This window comes from Somniosus microcephalus, chromosome 9, assembly GCF_052327205.1.
Source record: "Somniosus microcephalus isolate GS21.2 chromosome 9, FLI_Smic_1.0, whole genome shotgun sequence".
In the NCBI taxonomy this organism is placed as follows: Eukaryota; Metazoa; Chordata; class Chondrichthyes; order Squaliformes; family Somniosidae; genus Somniosus; species Somniosus microcephalus.
The window spans coordinates 200,075,923-200,093,078 of record NC_140995.1 but is presented as its reverse complement, the minus strand read 5'-3'; the positions used below and the strand labels follow the sequence as shown (position 1 = coordinate 200,093,078).

Sequence of the window (17,156 nt, the reverse complement as noted above, 5' to 3'; positions counted from 1 at the left end):
TGATATCTGTATCTGTGACTTTTAATTAGTCCAGTTGTTTAGTTCTAAACTCATGGGAGAGAGACATTTCAGACTAGGATTCAGATTAGTGTTTCCCAGTCAAGAATTTTTATCATTCTAACAATATAATTAATAAGATATCCTCTATGGGGATATAATTTTTATTCATTGTTCCTTTTTATAAGCGCATCTGTTATGATGCAGTAGTGCAAGACAATGTACGTGATGGAAACTATATTGTAAATCTACCACCCAATTAACAAACCGCACTTCCAAGTCTTCTGTTGCATTATACTAAATGTGTAAGTGTGAGCTGCATTGCTTTATCATTTATACAATTGTTATATTTAGTCAGAAATAGCATTTTGCTGTAACTGTTTCCACATTGGAAAGACTAGAACTGTTGATGATTGTGACAGAAGTGATGGCAGAATATACCAAAGTTGGGTTGACCATGGAGGGAAATTGATGACTCCCTGTATACTGAACTCCTGGTCTCTACTGGAGAAAGTCTGACGTGGAGGCTAAGCTGTCATCTGTCTTTTTTTGGCCCATTGCCCTCCTCCTTCAGATCAGCCATGATCTAATTGAACAGGCTCGAGGGGCTGAATGGCCTGCTCCTGTTCCTATGTTCTGCAGGCGAATAGGAGAGCAGCATGCTATAGACAGGGCTAAGCGATCCCACAATCAACGGATCAGATCAAAGCTCTGCAGTTCTGACACATCCAGTTGTGAATGGTGGTGGACCATAAAACAACTAACGGGAGGAGGAGGCTCCATGAATATCCCCATCCTCAATGATGGTGGAGCCCAGCACGCGAGTGCAAAAGACAAGGCTGAAGCGCTTGCAACCATCTTCAACCAGAAGTGCCGAGTGGATGATCCATATCAGCCTACTCCTGAGGTCCACACCATCACCGAAGCCAGTCTTCAACCAATTCGATTCACTCCACGTGATATCAATTAATGGCTGATACGGCAAAGGCTATGGGCCCCGACAACATCCCGGCTATCGTGCTGAAGACTTGTGCTCCAGAACTAGCCATGCCTCCAGCCAAACTGTTCCAGTACAGCTACAGCACTGGTATCTATCTGACAATGTGGAAAACTGCCCTAGGTATGTCCTGTCCACAAAAAGCAGGACAAATCTAATCCGGTCAATTACCACCTCATCAGTCTACTCTCAATCATCAGCAAAGTAATGGAAGGTGTCATCGACCGTGTTATCAAGCGGCACTTTCTCACCAATAACCTGCTCACTGATGCCCAGTTTGGGTTCCGCCAAGACCACTCGGCTCCCGACCTCATTACAACCTTGGTCCAAACATGGACAAAGGAGCTGAATTCCAGAGGTGAGGTGAGAGTGACTGCCCTTGACATCAAGGCAGCATTTGACCGAGTGTGGCATCAAGCCCTAGTAAAACTGAAGTCAATGGGAATCGGGGAAAACGCTCCACTGGCTGGAGCCATACCTAGCACAAAGGAAGATGGTTGTGGTGATTGAAGGTCAATCATCACAGCCCCAGGACATCGCTGCAGGAGTTCCTCAAGGCAGTGTCCTAGGCCCAAGCATCTTCAGCTGCTTCATCAATGACCTTCCCTCCAACATAAGTTCAGAAATGGGGATGTTCGCTGATGACTGCACAGTGTTCAGTGCCATTCACAACTCCTCAGATAATGAAGCAGTCCATGCCCGCATGCAACAAAACCTGACGACGTTCAGGTTTGGGCTGATAAGTGGCAGGTAACATTCGCGCCACAGAAGTGCTAGGCAATGACTATCTCCAACAAGTGAGAGTCTAACCACCTCCCCTTGACATTCAATGGCATTACCATCGCCGAATCCCCACCATCAACATCCTGGGGGGTCACCATTGACCAGAAACTTAACTGGACCAGCCACATAAATACTGTGGCAACAAGAGCAGGTCAGAGGCTGGGTATTTTGTGGCGAGTGACTCACCTCCTGACTCCCCAAAGCCTTTCCACCATCTACAAGGCACGAGTAAGGAGTGTGATGGAATAGTCGCCACTTCCCTGGATGAGTGCAGCTGCAACAACACTCAAGAAGCTCAACACCATCCAGGACAATGCAGCCTGCTTGATTGGCACCCCATCCACCACCCTAAACATTCACTCCCTCCACCACCGGCGTACCATGGCTGCAGTGTGTACCATCTACAAGATGCACTGCAGCAACTCGCCAAGGCTTCTTCGACAGCACCTCCCAAACCCACAACCTCTTCCACCTAGAAGGACAAGGGCAGCAGGCGCATGGGAACACCATCACCTCCAAGTTCCCCTCCAAGTCTCACACCATCCTGACTTAGAAGTATATCGCCGATCCTTCATCATCGCTGGCTCAAAATTCTGGAACTCCCTCCCTAACAGCACTGTGGGAGTACCTTCACCATACGGACTGCAGCGGTTCAAGAAGGCGGCTCACCGCCACCTTCTCAAGGGCAACTAGGGATGGGCAATAAATGCTGGTCTTGCTAGCGGCACCCAGATTCCAAAAGCGAATTTAAAGAAAAAAAAAAAAGCCCAGGCTGTTCTTCATGCATCTAATGTTACGGATGGCAATGACGAGATAGTTTCTCTGCTGAAGGGACTGACTGTTTGCAATTCTTTTAGTCCCAGCTGCCTTCTGGTACCTCCCAAGTGGTCACACTTTGTGCGTGAGTCTGGACAGTGAGTGTTGGGGGGTTTTAAAACTGCAGGGGCACCACAGCCAGGCTTGAACTTGTTCTCTTCCACTGTCTACGTATGTACACTTATATGATAATGATCAGGAGCTCTGGCTGATTTCCTATCTTCTCTTCCCCCTTTCCCCCACCGCCACTGTAGGATAATGAGGTCAATTTTAATATCCCCACTGCCACCTCAGCTAATTCAGCACAGATCAGGTGTCGAAACTGGCACCTCCCTGGGGCCTGGTGTGTAGGGCTTGGTTCCACACCCGCTGCGCATTTACTCACTGACCCGTTGGAGGAGCTTCAGCTCTCTGGGTAATGGGTGCAGGAGGAATCTAGGGGAGGGAAGGGGGGGTTTTTTCTTTAAAGAAAAAAAAATTGCTTCACTTCAGCTCGCTGTACTAACCAGAGTTATTATTTCATATCAGGTGGCCCACAAGCCTAAAGCTGTCCGTCACAGCCAAGCTGCAGCTTTACCTTATGTAGCTCTGACAGCGTGGTCGGCCCTGGTGAACACTGGAGGGCTGAAAAAAGACAACTGCAAAGGGAAACGGTAATGTAGCCGCCATTCACTGGATGTGTTAAATGGCCCAGCAGGTCCAAGCCAGTGTTTCTGTTCTGATTGTGTAGATCGGGCCTATACTCTCTGGAGTTTAGAAGACTGAGAGGTGATCTCATTGAAACATACAAGATTCTGAGGGGGATTGACAGGGTAGATGCTGAGAGGTTGTTTCCCCTGCCTCGAGAGTCTAGAACTAGGGGGTCATAGTCTCAGGATAAGGGGTTGGCCATTTAAGACTGAGATGAGGAGGAATTTCTTCACTCAGAGGGTTGTGAACCTTTGGAATTCTCTGCCCCAGAGGGCTGTGGATGCTGAGTCATTGAGTATATTCAAGGCTGAGATAGATTTTTGGACTCTAGGGGAATCAAGGGATATGGGGATCAGGCAGGAAAGTGGAGTTGAGGTCGAAGATCAGCCATGATCTTATTGAATGGCGGAGCAAGCTTGAAGGGCCGTATGGCCTACCCCTGCTCTCAATTTTTATGTTCTCCACACGAGCCTCCGCCCAGTCACCCTTCTTCATCTATCCTCATCAATATATCCATCTATTCCTTTCTCCCTCATGTGCTTATCTAGCTTCCCCTTAAATGCTCTAAATTGACCATGTGAGCTGTAAAAGTTGAGGAAAAGTGAAAGAAAAATTAGGAGAATCCGTGTTTTTTTGGGGTCCTTTTGTGTTTATTTTACTTTTTTGTTTTCTCCTAATTTTTCTTGCTCTTCCCCATCAAGGACCAGACTCTGTAGCCAGGTGACTTCCTCTCAAACCTCTTCCACTTATTCAGCTGGTTGTTGGGAAGACGGCAAAGGGAACCGAGGACGGTGGGAGAGTCATTCTTGCCTCCACTAGAATCGTTGAATCTTGCAGCACAGAAGGAGGCCAATTGGCCCATCATGTCTATGCCGGCTCTTTGAAAGAACTGTCCAATTTGTCCCACTCCCCTGCTCTTTCCCCATAGCCCTGCAACTAGCAGCCAGGAAAGAGGCACAGCAAAGGTTCTTGGCCTTCTTAGCTGCAGGTGTTGTGTGGCTTGGGGTGACGAGGGGGCTGAGAAGAAATATGAAGTGATTCATGACCTGCTGAAAAAAAATGGAAATTAAAAAAGCACTAAAACCACTCTTGCCATCCCACAGACCTTTCTGAAGTCAGTGTCATAATGCTTTGGTGGGCACCCATTGCCAGCTGGTCAAACTGTAGGACATGTTTATTAGCCTTGTGGTGAGGAGCAGTAAATGGGGCTGATTGATTGATTTTCTGTACCTTTTTAGTGACTGTAATAACTCATAACTCATTGGTCTGGGTTAGGCCCAAGTGAGTCATTTGAAATCTCCATTACAACCAGGTGCAGGCCTGTGATTGTCCGAATATGGTGGGGAAAGAAAGTTGTGTTAAAGTAAACTTTAGAAAGTAACTGAGGGTTGAAAAATTGGGCCCCAGGTTTTAACAATATTCCACAACCAGCATAGTTTTCATACATAGGTACTTGGAACAGTTGCTTTACAATGACTAGCTTTGGTACAGTATGATCTAAATGTACTTCTACATTTACGCTAATGAACTTTGTAAAGGTGTAAATATATTATGCTGCCAACCACTGTAACAATGTGGGTTATGTTCAAGAGCGTCATAAAGGAAGAACCAGATCTACTTGCAGGGCATTTGTAATCCAGTTATTTACTGTAAAATTGTCAGTTTAAAGCCTCACGGTGGCCAGGCTCCCCACAGTTCTGCCCCACCACCCATTCCCTTGATATGATTTACCATTCCTGGTGCAGAGCTTTGTACAACGGGAGTGCTAAATTGTAAAATTTATCCCACTAATCTAGGGTAAGGAGTTTTTGCTACACACCCAAATATGGAACAAAAAGGGACAGTGGCAGCATGGTTACGGAATTGGCTAAGTGACAGGAAACAGAGAGTAGTGGTGAACGGTTGTTTTTTGGACTGGAGGAAGGTATACAGTGGTGTTCCCCAGGGGTTGGTACAAGGATCACTGCTTTTTTGATATATATTAATGACTTAGACTTGGGTGTACAGGGCAAAATTTGCAGATGACACAAAACTTGGAAGTATAGTGAACAGTGAGGAGGATAGTGATAGACTTCAAGAAGACAGACAGGCTGGTGAAACGGGTGGACACATGGCAGATGAAATTTAACGCAGAAAAGTGCGAAGTGATACATTTTGGTAGGATGAACGAGGAGTGGCAATATAAACTGAAGGGTACAATTCTAAAGGGGGTGCATGAACAGAGAGACCTGGGGGTATCTGTGCACAAATCGTTGAAGGTGGCTGGGCAGGTTGAGAAAGTGGTTAAAAAAACATACGGGATACTGGGCTTCATAAAGAGAGGCATAGAGTACAAAAGCAAGGAAGTTATGATGAACCTTTATAAAACAGTGGTTTGGCCTCAACTGGAGTATTGTGTCCAATTCAGGGCACCACACTTTAGGAAGGATGTGAAGGCCTTAGAGAGGGAGCAGGAAAGATTTACGAGACTGATTCCAGGGATGAGGGATTTCAGTTACGTGAATAGACTTGAGAGGCTAGGGTTGTTCTCCTTAGAGCAGAGAAGGTTGAGAGGAGATTTGATGGAGGTGTTCAAAATCATGAGGGGTCTGGACAGAGTAGATAGAGAGAAACTGTTCCCATTGGCAGATGGTTCGAGAACCAGAGGACACAGATTCAAGATGATTGGCAAAAGAACCAAAGGCGACATGAGGAAAAACTTTTTTACGCAGCGAATGGTTAGGATCTGGAATGCACTGCCTGAAAGAGTGGTGGAGGCAGACTCAATCATGGCTTTCAAAAGGGAGTTGGATCAGTATCTGAAGTAAAGAAATTTGCAGGGCTACGGGGTTAGGGCTGGGGGAGTGGGACTAGCTGAAGTGCTCTTGCAGAGAGCTGGCATGGGCTCGATGGGCCGAATGGCCTCCTTCTGTGCTGTAACCATTCTATGATTCCATGTGAATGTGAGGCCATCGTATAAACAGCTTCACGCAGGAAGCATTTAGTGGTTGCCTGGATTGTCAGAATTCAGAGCTATAATTAGCTAATTTCAGATGCAGTGCCGTACATTCCCATGTATTGTAACTAGAACATTCAATAACTGAACAAATGAATCCACTTCACCAAAATAACGCTAACATTTCCTGAACTCAGTAATGTCGTTTTTTTCATTAAGGGCAGTAATATCCGAGATCTCCTAAATTGTTGGAAGTGCAGTTTATTGGTTTTCATAATGCTGGATTTTTCTTTTCACTTCTTGATTGTAGGGTTCTGATCCTTGGGGGATCCGGAGGAGTTGGTACCTTTGCTACTCAGGTAAAAGGAACGTGTGTTTGTTATTAAATTGTATAATGCTCCTGTGAAGCACCTTGGCACGTTTTGCTACATTAAAGGTGCTATATAAATCAAGCTGTTGTTGTTGTTGAGCATTCGGAATTTAAAAAATACCATTGGTAAATTACAGACTCGGTTTTGTTGGATAAATCTGTTTTGCTTTTGTTTGGATCAGATCTAAAGTCTCTTCAGTTCCTCCCACTCTTGTGCCTTTGGATCCCCTGATGCCATCTGGGGGTGGAACAGCTACACGTTTTTTTTCAGCACAAGCGCAGAGCTCATTCGCAACCCCTGAAGTTAAGCTGTAGAAAGTTAATGAGTTCACATCCGAACTGGTGTATGGGAAAATGACCTGATTTCTGATCATGTATAAACCACCCAAAGAAAAATTGTTGTGTGTACTTTTAATCTTGCATGAACAGATTTTTCTTTAATTTTAATTGTGGGTATTTGCTGTCTCTTGCATCCTCTGTCGCCAATTTGGGTATTTTTTGCTCCAGTTTCCTCCCCTCACTATAAATGGAGTTGATTTTGACAGGCCTCCCCTCATATACAAGCAGTGGTTCATAACTTCTTCAATCAGGGGAGCCAGAAAGCATTATTCTTTTTTTCTACTTAATAAAACATTATTTATTTCAAATTGAATGAACAACTACAATAAGAAATGAGCAGCACAGGCTGACATCTTTTGACATTTCTTGTGCCGGGCTCCCTCTCTTCGCCCCATCATTGGCGGTCGTGCCTTCAGCTGTTTAGGCCCCAAGCTCTGGAATTCCCTCTAAACCCTTCTGCCTCTACACCCCTTTTAAGACCCTCCTTAAAACCAATCTTTTGGTCATCCTCCTTAATATCGCCTTTGGCTTGGAATCCATTTTTGTTACTGTGATGCACCTTGGGACATTTTTCTTTGTTGAAGGTGCTATGTAAGTGCGAGTTGTTGTTGCCGCAGTACAGTCCAACACGACCATCACCAACATACTATACAGCACACTCTGCGAAAGCTACTGTACAGAACACACGTAATGAGCATTTTAGAATTAAGTTGAATTAAAATGTGCACAATACAGCACAGAAGGAGGCCATTCAGCCCATCTTGCCTGTTGCTGGCTCTGTGAAAGAGTTATCCAATTAATCCCACTTCCCGCTCTTTCACCATAGCCCTGTATTTTTTTTCCACTTCAAATATTTATCCAATTCTCTTTTGAAAGTTACTACTGAATCTGCTTCCACCACCTTTTCAGGCAGTGCATTCCACATCACAACAACTCACTATGCTTATTTTTTTTTTAAATTCTCCTCATCTCGCCTCTGGTTCTTTTGGCAATCACCTTAAAGCTGTGTCCTCTGGTTACTGATCCTTTATGGCACTGGAAACAGTTTCTCCTTATTTACTCAACAAAACCCTTCATGATTTTGAGCACCTCTATCAAATCTCCTCTTAACCTTCTCCGCTCTAAGGAGTATAACCCCAGATTCTCTAGTCTCTCCACATAACTGAAGTCCCTTTATTTAATCTTCTCTTCATTTACGTGCAACTGACATTAATGTTTATTTCTTCTGATTGGGATTGATGCAAAGAAGTTACAGGTGGACTGATAGTGGGATCCCTTGATACACAGAACAATTGAATCTTTCTCCAAAGATTTAGTGATGGATAAATCCTCAGGCCCCAGCAAAGTTTCCGCATTAGGTCTGATCTGCAGAAATATACAACCGCCGCCCCCCCCCCCGCCCCCCCAATGATGCCAAAAGTTTAGCTTTTTGCTGGACTGCTACACCTCAACCTAATTTTTGCAAAACTGAACAGAAGTTCAACAGAAAATTGTTCTTAATCCTTGTTGTTTTTATTCTGTCAACTGCAAGCCTGGTAGCTGGTTCTAGTCAACTTGGGTGTGCAGGCAAACGATTTCCAAATGTCTCGATTGTAGTTCAGTTAAACTACGAACTGTATTTGCATTGCTTTTTGCATTAATTCAGATGTTCATCAAGATTGTTTTATGTCCACAAAACACCTCAGTGCAGATTCAGAAAAATCTTTGATGGCTGGGTCACTGGCCAGTGACTCTTGTCACTGATTGGTACTGTACTGGTAATATGGCTATTTTTGCTAAAAATGAGCATCTCTGTCGGAAAGCCTTCGCTTTCTATCTAATATCGGCCTTGGTTCAGAGCTAGCACTAGTGTAGGCTGACACCGAGGAAGGTCTGCATTGTCAGAGGTACCATCTTTCGTTAACCCAATGCCCTGTCTGACTGTTTAGGCAGACATAATACATCCCATGGCACTATGTCCTGGCCAACATTCATCCCTCAACCAACAACACCAAGAACAGATTATCTGGTTATCTACCTCATCGCTGTTTGTGGGACCTTGCTATACGCTACTGTGTTTGCCTATATTACAACAGTGACTACACTTCAAAAGTAATTAATTAGCTGTGAAGCACTTTGGGATCTCCCGAGGATGGGAAAGGCGATATATAAATGCAAGTTTGTTTGCTTGTCCCTCTCCTCTCCTGAAGCTGCTCACTCTTGCTGGGACGTGGCCAAACGGAAACCAGTCACCCTCGATACCGCGCCCAAGTCACCGTTCCTGGCGCGTGAGCCCAGCGAGTGTCTGCAGGAAGGTTGACCCCCAAGGGCCATCCCAGCAGAGCCTGATCATAGGCATGCATTTTCTGCAGGAGTACTTGGATTCTCCCATTTTCTAGCTCATGGTCGCTGATGATGCCAGTGGTAGTGTCTCCACAGGCATTGGGCACCTTAACCTGGAGTGGGGATTGAACAATCCTGATCTGCATGGCATAGGCGGGGCCCTTACCAACTGATATAATGGGTTCAGCTGAAAAAAGGTTCAGTGGCTGAATAATTTTAAATTAACCATTGAGAGATGTATGATGGTCACCTGACAGTAACCCCCTCACCTGAGCATCCCCACTTTCTGCAGGGAGTGTGCCAGATTTAATTCGAACGATTGGTTGTCACTGGACCTTAAATTGAAATAGTGTAGGATTCAATCATAGCAAATATCAGCCTGCTCGCATCTCCAACTCTCTTTTTGTAACTATGGCTGTATGACACAACGTTAGGCCAAATCATTTCTACTGGTCTCTCTTTCTCCCCTTTAGCTTCTGAAAGCCTGGGGAGCCCACGTGACCACCACCTGCTCAGAGAATGCTTTCTCATTCTTAAAAGGTTTAGGTGCGGATCACGTCATCGATTATAAAGCTCAGAGTGTGGAGAAACAGCTCAAGGATCTGGAAATGTAAGTTATTTGCTGTAAAAGAGATTGTGGTAAAGCTTTGGAGACTCCGAGTCTTGCTCAATCGCACTGGATTGGTTGCGAAGGTTAACGCACCCAATTCCCGATTTTGTTGTTAATGACCAGAAAATGGGGAGTGTGTGAATTGGTTCTGCTGACCTCTAAAGGCGGATTCTCTGATCCATGCTCTCATCAGGCAACACTCTGTGCCAGGAGCAGAGCCTCCAAAATCTTACCCTGATGTGCTCAAGTCATTAGTTTCTGTCGAATAATAATAAGTTGTAGGAAGTGAGTACTCAGAGTGGAATGAGTGCATTAGAATAATGTTGCTGCATCATTGGCCTTCTTTCGAAATACATAGTTTAGTAATGAATGGGGAATGACAGTGGGCTGAGGGACATGACACATTAGCCCAAAATTTGTGATCGGAGGCTAAAAATAAACTTACTTTATTGGACTGGATTTTTAATGTATAAATGAGTGATGAAATTTCATTTTATTTTTTTAAAAACTTTTATGCTGGTAAAAGCAGGCGTAAGAATGTCACAGGCATTCAGCGGGCAACTCTCCACCTGCAGAGGCCCATCTCCCGGGGATGCGGATAGATCGTAAGTTCCGGATTCTAGCGCATGCGCTTCGTGTGCGAAAACCTGGAACTTGCGCGGCCCCTACGGGCGCGTACGCACCCATAGGGGTCGCAAAATACGGCCCCATGTACTTTATACAGTGCCCATTAGCAATGCAAATGAATCCAAAAAAAAGCTCTCCTTAAAATAGTGACCTTGCTACTCCTAGTCCTCTCCGAACCAGAGACGGTCATACCGTCAAAGTCGGGGCGATTTTTGTATTGAGTGACTCATCTGGAACATCTGCGGTTAGAGCCACGTGCCCCCTGCTGTTTTCTCTGAGTATGGCCCCACGCTGGTTAAGGAGGCTTCTATTGTGAGCATCAAACAAGTAGTGCCTGACTCGGTCTGACCCCAGTGCAAACAGTTGGCTGCGTCTTGCCATCACTGTGACACCTTTTTTGCAGCTGATTCCATCCATGCTATTTGAGATGCATGACCGCTTATTTTCTTGGGGGTGGGGGAGAGAGAGAGAGAGAAGTGGTGGGGGTGGGAGCAGAAGGGATTCACCTTCAAGTTAGACTTTGGCCGATGCCTTTGTCCCAGCACGAGAAACATCCTGGTGCGTTGTCTGACCCATTCCACTCGGAATTTATTAACGTCCAGAGAACAGGCTGCCCAACCATTTATATCATCATATATCACTGAAAGGATATGTAAAAATGTCTCGCAACCGTATATACATCATCTCGAGTCAAGGTTATTTACAGGTACCGTATTAGTGCAGGCTGCAGATTTTGAAGATCTAGTTTTGCTTGGTGGCAGATAGAATAGTAAATCCTAACAATATCCTTCACTTTTCATTTCCCCACCCTCTTGTCGTGAGTTAATTAGTGGGGGAGCAATGTGTGCTGCTGTTTCTCAAATTTTTTATAAAATCAAAGTGTTGCTGATGTAATTATCAGCCAGACTACATAAAGAGATGAGAATTATATAGAACACTGAAGTACTGCAGGAAAAGGATGCTTGAAATCACAATTATATTTATTCGGCGTACCGTTTTTATTTTTTCAGAGCAAATTGCCAAACGCACAGTGGTAGAATGCAGGTTTAATATAGATGTACTGTTCTTCATAAAAAAAAAGGTTGATGGATGTCTGGAATAATGTCTGTTCGTAGAGATACAGACTTGAGGGTTGTTCAAAATACAGTTGGTGGGCTGGGAGAGTTGGAATGCTAAAGGGGCGAAGCTTTGATGAGGTAAATGGTCTTTATTTATGCTCTTGTGCTCACCTGAGGTTTTATGGTACGTTGAAGTTATAACGTGCAGCGTCCTGGAATAGTGGCATGTTGGTTTTTGCCTACAGCTCCAGCCATAATGTAACATAGAATCATAGAAGTTTACGGCAACGAAAGAGGCCATTCGGCCCATCGTGTCTGCCGGCCGAAAAAGAGCAATCCAGGCTAATCCCACTTTCCAGCTCTTGGTCCGTAGCCTTGTAGGTTACGGCACTTCAAGTGTATACCCAAGTACTTTTTAAATGCGATGAGGGTTTCTGCCTCTACCACCCTTTCAGGCAGTGAGTTCCAGACCCCCACCACCCTCTGGGTGAAACAAGTTCTCTTCAACTCCCCTCTAATCCTTCTGCCAATTACTTTAAATCTATGCTCCCTGGTTATTGACCTTTCTGGGAAATAGGTCCTTCCTATCCACTCTATCTAGGCCCATCAATTTTATACACCTCAATCAAGTCTCCCCTCAGCCTCCTCTGTTTCAAAGAAAACAACCCCAGCCTATCCGATATTTCCTCATAGCTAAAATTCTCCAATGCTGGCAACATCCTTGTAAATCTCCTCTGTACCCTCTCTAGTGCAATCACATCTTTCCTGTAATGTGGTGACCAGAACTGTACACAGTACTCTAACTGCGTCCTATCTCTGTCTGAGATTGCAATGTTAGGGCAGTTTTCTACTGTAGGCCTGTGGCCACCAGGACGTTGGATGAGGCTGCCCAGTCACTGCACGCAGGGCTCCCACAGCTGGCAGGTCCCAGAGGTGAAAGGGCACCATGTAGTTTTCTCCTTACACTTGCTTCCCATACCTGGTCTCTAAATATAGTTTTGTTTACAAAAAAAAACTGAAAATCAAAATGGAACAAATGGATTTTGAAATCCGCTGCTGCTTTGAATTTGAGATTTAAAGAGGCGGTGTTCCCCAACTGGGAATTTTCAGGCAGACTTAAGTTTCCAGAACCATCTGCTTTTAGACCCTACCCCCCACCCCCAACTACACCTACTGCAGTGTAAACCTCTCCAAATGTAGTCATTTTTAATCAGGCAGTCTGATTTTTTTTAAAACATATTGCAAACAGACTGCACAACATTTTGTCATTCCACAACGCTCTGTGTACGAACAAGCTCTATAAAACACTCTGTCCTGATCCAGTTTTTCTTTTATTTATTACAAATGTATCACATTCTTGTTCCTCTCAACATGTACCATTTCCTCCTGAGAATGGCCCAGTGGCATGGCTCCAAGCCTCTGCAGGTGCTGCTCTGTTGCCAGCTACTAGAAGCTGCAAGAATGGTCTATCGTTGCTCTCCTACAACTATTCACCCTTTTGGGGAACTTTCTGGCCTTCCTTCCCTACAACCGTGCTGGTAACTTGAATTGAAGACACAGACCCAAGTCCTCCTATGTTATGGCAGCTTGGTAACTACCCTTTAACAATTCTCTCCCACCTCAACTTAGAAATACAAGGATTTTACTACACACGTTTAATAATTTGTTTAAAAAAAGATGTAATGCCAGAGTACTGGTGGATAGCTTAAAATAATACCTATACTTAAGAAGGGGGATAGAACATGTCCAGGGAATTATAGACCAGCCAGCTTAACATCGGTGGTCGGAAAAATAATGGAATCCCTACTAGAGGAGAAAATAGAAGAACATCTAGAAGCCAAAAATATAGTAATGAATAGTCAGCATAGATTGCAAAAGGGAAAGTCTTGCTTGACCAACCTCATTGAATTTTTTGAAGCGGTAACAGAGAGAGTAGACAATGGTAATGCAGTAGATGTAATTTATCTAGATTTTCAAAAGGCCTTCGATAAGGTACCCCATAATAGACTAGTGAATAAGGTCAGAGAATGCAGAGTCGGGACAAATAGCAGATTGGATAGCTAGCTGGCTTCAAGGCAGAAAGCAGAGAGTAGGGGTAAAGGATAGCTATTCACAGTGGCAGAAGGTGGGTAGTGGTGTTCCACAATGATCAGTGCTGGGACCACTGTTGTTCACAATTTGTATTAATGATTTCGACTTTGGAATCAAAAACACAATTTCCAAATTTGCAGATGACATCAAATTGGGGGGGGGGATAGTGAATACTGAGGAGAACTGCAACAAATTACAGGAGGACATTAATAAACTTGTAGAATGGGCATATATTTGGCAAATGAATTTCAACACAGATAAATATCTATATTAATGACTTGGATGAAGGGACTGAGTATACTGTAGCCAAATTTGCTGATGATACAAAGATAGGTGGGGTAGCAAGTTGTGAGGAGGACACAAACAGTCTGCAAAGGGATTTAGATAGGTTAAGTGAGTGGGCAAACATTTGGCAGATGGAGTATAATGTGGGAAAATGTGAGGTTATCCACTTTGGAAGGAAGAATGTAAAAGCAAATTATTATTTAAATGCAATGAGACTACAGAATGCTGTGGTACAAAGGGATCTGGGGGTCCTAGTACATGAAACACAAAAAGTTAGCATGCAGGTACAGCAAGTAATTAGGAAGGCTAATGGAATGTTGGCCTTTATTGCAAGGGGGATGGAATATAAAAGGGAGGTTTTGATGCAACTTTACAGGGCGCTGGTGAGACTGCACCTGGAGTACTGCGTACAGTTTTGGTCTCCATATTTAAGGAAGCATACAAAATGATTACAGGGCTTGATGGGATGGATGCTGGGAGAATGTTTCCCTTGGCTGGGGAGTCTAGAACCAGGGGCCACAGCCTCAGGATGAAGGGTAGGCCATTCAGGACTGAGATGAGAAGAAATTTCTTCACACAGAGGGTGGTGAATCTTTGGAATTCTCTACCCCAGAGAGCTGTGGAGGCTCAGTTATTGGGTATATTCAAAACAGAAGTCGATAGATTTCTGACTAGTAAGGGCATCAAGGGATATGACGATAGCAAAATACTGCAGATGCTGGAAATCCGAAATAACAACAGAAAATGCTGGAAAAACTCAGCAGGTCAGGCAACATCCGTGGAGAGAAATTTGAGTTGACGTTTCGGGTCGAAACCCTTCTTCAAAACTGGAAAGAAAAGAAAATAGATCAAAGGCAGGGCTGCGATTGAACAAAAGAAGTAAAAGGGACAATAAAAGGTATTCGAAATCAGACGAGATGGTAATAGGCCGGTGGAGACAAAAGGCAGCTGAGATTAGGTGTGAAGTGTGCTGGCAGTAAGAGACAGCTTCCAGGTGGGAGAGAGAAACAAAAGGAAAGGGTGGGGGGGTGGGGGGGGGGAAGGAAGAAATTTCCACCCCTTTGTTTTGGGTCTTCCTTTCCCCCCCACCCACCCCCCCCCCCCTTTTTGTTTCTCTCTCCCACCTGGCAGCTGTCTCTTATCCTGCCAGTACACTTCACACCTAATCTCAGCTATCTTTTGTCTCCACTGGCCTATTAGCATCTCGTCTGATTTCGAATACCTTTTATTGTCTCTTTTACTTCTTTTGTTCGATCGCAGCCCTGCCTTCGATCTATTTTATTTTCTTTCCAGTTTTGAAGAAGGGTTTCGACCCGAAACGTCAACTCAAATTTCTCTCCACGGATGTTGCCTGACCTGGTGAGTTTTTCCAGCATTTTCTGTTGTTATAAGGGATATGACAGTAGGGCCAGTGAATGGAGTTGAGGCAGAAGATCAGCCATGATCTCATTGAATGGCGGAGCAGGCTCGAAGGGCCGAATGGCCTACTCCTGCTCCTATTTCTTATGTTCTTATACTTTCATTGGAGGCAGTGCAGAGAAGGTTCACTAGGTTGATTCCTGGGATGAAGGGGTTGACGTATGACGAAAGGTTGAGCAGGTTGGGCCTATACTCATTGGAGTTTAGAAGAAACAGAGACGATCTTATTGAAACATATAAGATTCTGAGGGGGATTGCCAGGGTGGATGCTGAGAGGATGTTTCCCCTAGTGGGGGTATCTAGAACTAGGGGGCATAGTTTCAGAATAAGGGGTCTCCCATTTAAGACGGAGATGAGGAGGAATTTCTTCTCTCTGAGGGTCGTGAATCTTTGGAATTCTCTACCCCAGAGAGCTGTGGAGGCGGCGTCTTTGAATATATTCAATGCGGAGATTGACAGATATTTGAACTACAAGGGAGTCGAGGGGCATGGGGAGAGAGCGGGAAAGTGGTGTTGAGGCCAAGATTGGATCAGCCATGATCTTATTGAATGGTGGAGCAGGCTCAAGGGGCCGATCGGCCTTGCTCTGCTCCTGTTTCTTGTCTTCTTATGTGAGGTATTACATTTTGGTAGGAAGACTAGGGAGGTCACTTATTACTTGGAGGGGGTGAGTCTGGGTGGGGTAGAGGAGCAAAGGGATCTCTGGGTACAAATACACAAATTGCTAAAAGTAGCGACACAGGTTAACAAGGCCATAAAAAAAGCAAACCAAGCACTCGGGTTTATTTCTAGAGGGATAGAATTGAAAAGTAGTGAAGTTATGCTAAACTTGTATGAAATCTTGGTTAGACCACACTTGGAGTACTGCGTACAATTATGGTCACCATATTATAAAAAGGATATAGAGGCACTGGAGAGGATGCAGAGAAGATTTACAAGGATGACACCAGAAATGCGAGGCTATACCTATCAGGAAAAGATGAACAGGCTGGGTCTCTTCGCTTGAAAAAAGAAGGCTGAGGGGTGACCTAATAGAGGTCTTTAAAATTATGAAAGGTTTTGATAGAGTGGATACAGAGAGAATGTTTCCACTTGTGGGGAAGAGCATAACTAGAGGCCATCAATATAAGATAGTCACCAAGAAATCCAATAGGGAATTCAGAAGAAACTTCTTTACCCAAAGAGTGGTGAGAATGTGGAACTCGCTACCACAGGGAGTGGTTGAAGCGAATAGTATAGATGCATTTAAGGGGAGGCTAGACAAGCGTATGAGGGAGAAGGGAATAGAGGGTTATGCCGATAGAGTTAGATGAGGAGGCTCGAGTGGAGCTGGATTGGTTGGGCTGTATATCCTATGTAAAGGAGCTTCCGTTGCCTTCAATGGGAATTTGTAGATGTGCATCACCAGATTTGTAATATCCATTTATCTTTTGTCCAGGTTTGACTTTATCTTGGATAATGTGGGTGGACGTACAGAAGACTGGGCCTTGAACTTGCTGAAGCCATGGTTAGGAGCTACATACGTTACGTTAGTGACACCGTTCATGCTCAACACGGATAGACTTGGAATTGCTGATGGAGTAGTTCGGTCAGGGATCACCTTCGGCAGCAAAGTCCTAAAGGTAAAATTATTTCAGAAACTTAAGTCCCACTCCAGAGACTTGAACACTTAGGGCTGGATTTTGCTACGGGGGCGGGTTGGAGGTGGGAAACCCACATTCGGGCTTGTTGTCCCGCCTCCATGGAGATGTGGCCAACCCACTGGATTTTCCTCTGATTGACCTTGTTGAGCCCGCCCTGTGGGCTCAGCAGGCCAA

The 17,156-nt window shown here is 44.6% G+C and overlaps 1 protein-coding gene across 4 annotated transcripts in view; it reads left to right on the top strand.

Moving 5' to 3' along the window:
- rtn4ip1 (reticulon 4 interacting protein 1) overlaps window positions 1-17,156 on the top strand; it is a 76,710-nt gene that overhangs the window by 19,799 nt on the left and 39,755 nt on the right. For all 4 annotated transcript variants that reach the window (XM_085997743.1, XM_085997742.1, XM_085997740.1 and 1 more), the window contains exons 4-7: window positions 3,122-3,246; window positions 6,529-6,577; window positions 9,723-9,859; window positions 16,778-16,961. In XM_085997743.1, the coding sequence (XP_085853869.1) occupies window positions 3,122-3,246; window positions 6,529-6,577; window positions 9,723-9,859; window positions 16,778-16,961 (495 nt within the window). The remainder of the gene's footprint in view (window positions 1-3,121; window positions 3,247-6,528; window positions 6,578-9,722; window positions 9,860-16,777; window positions 16,962-17,156) is intronic.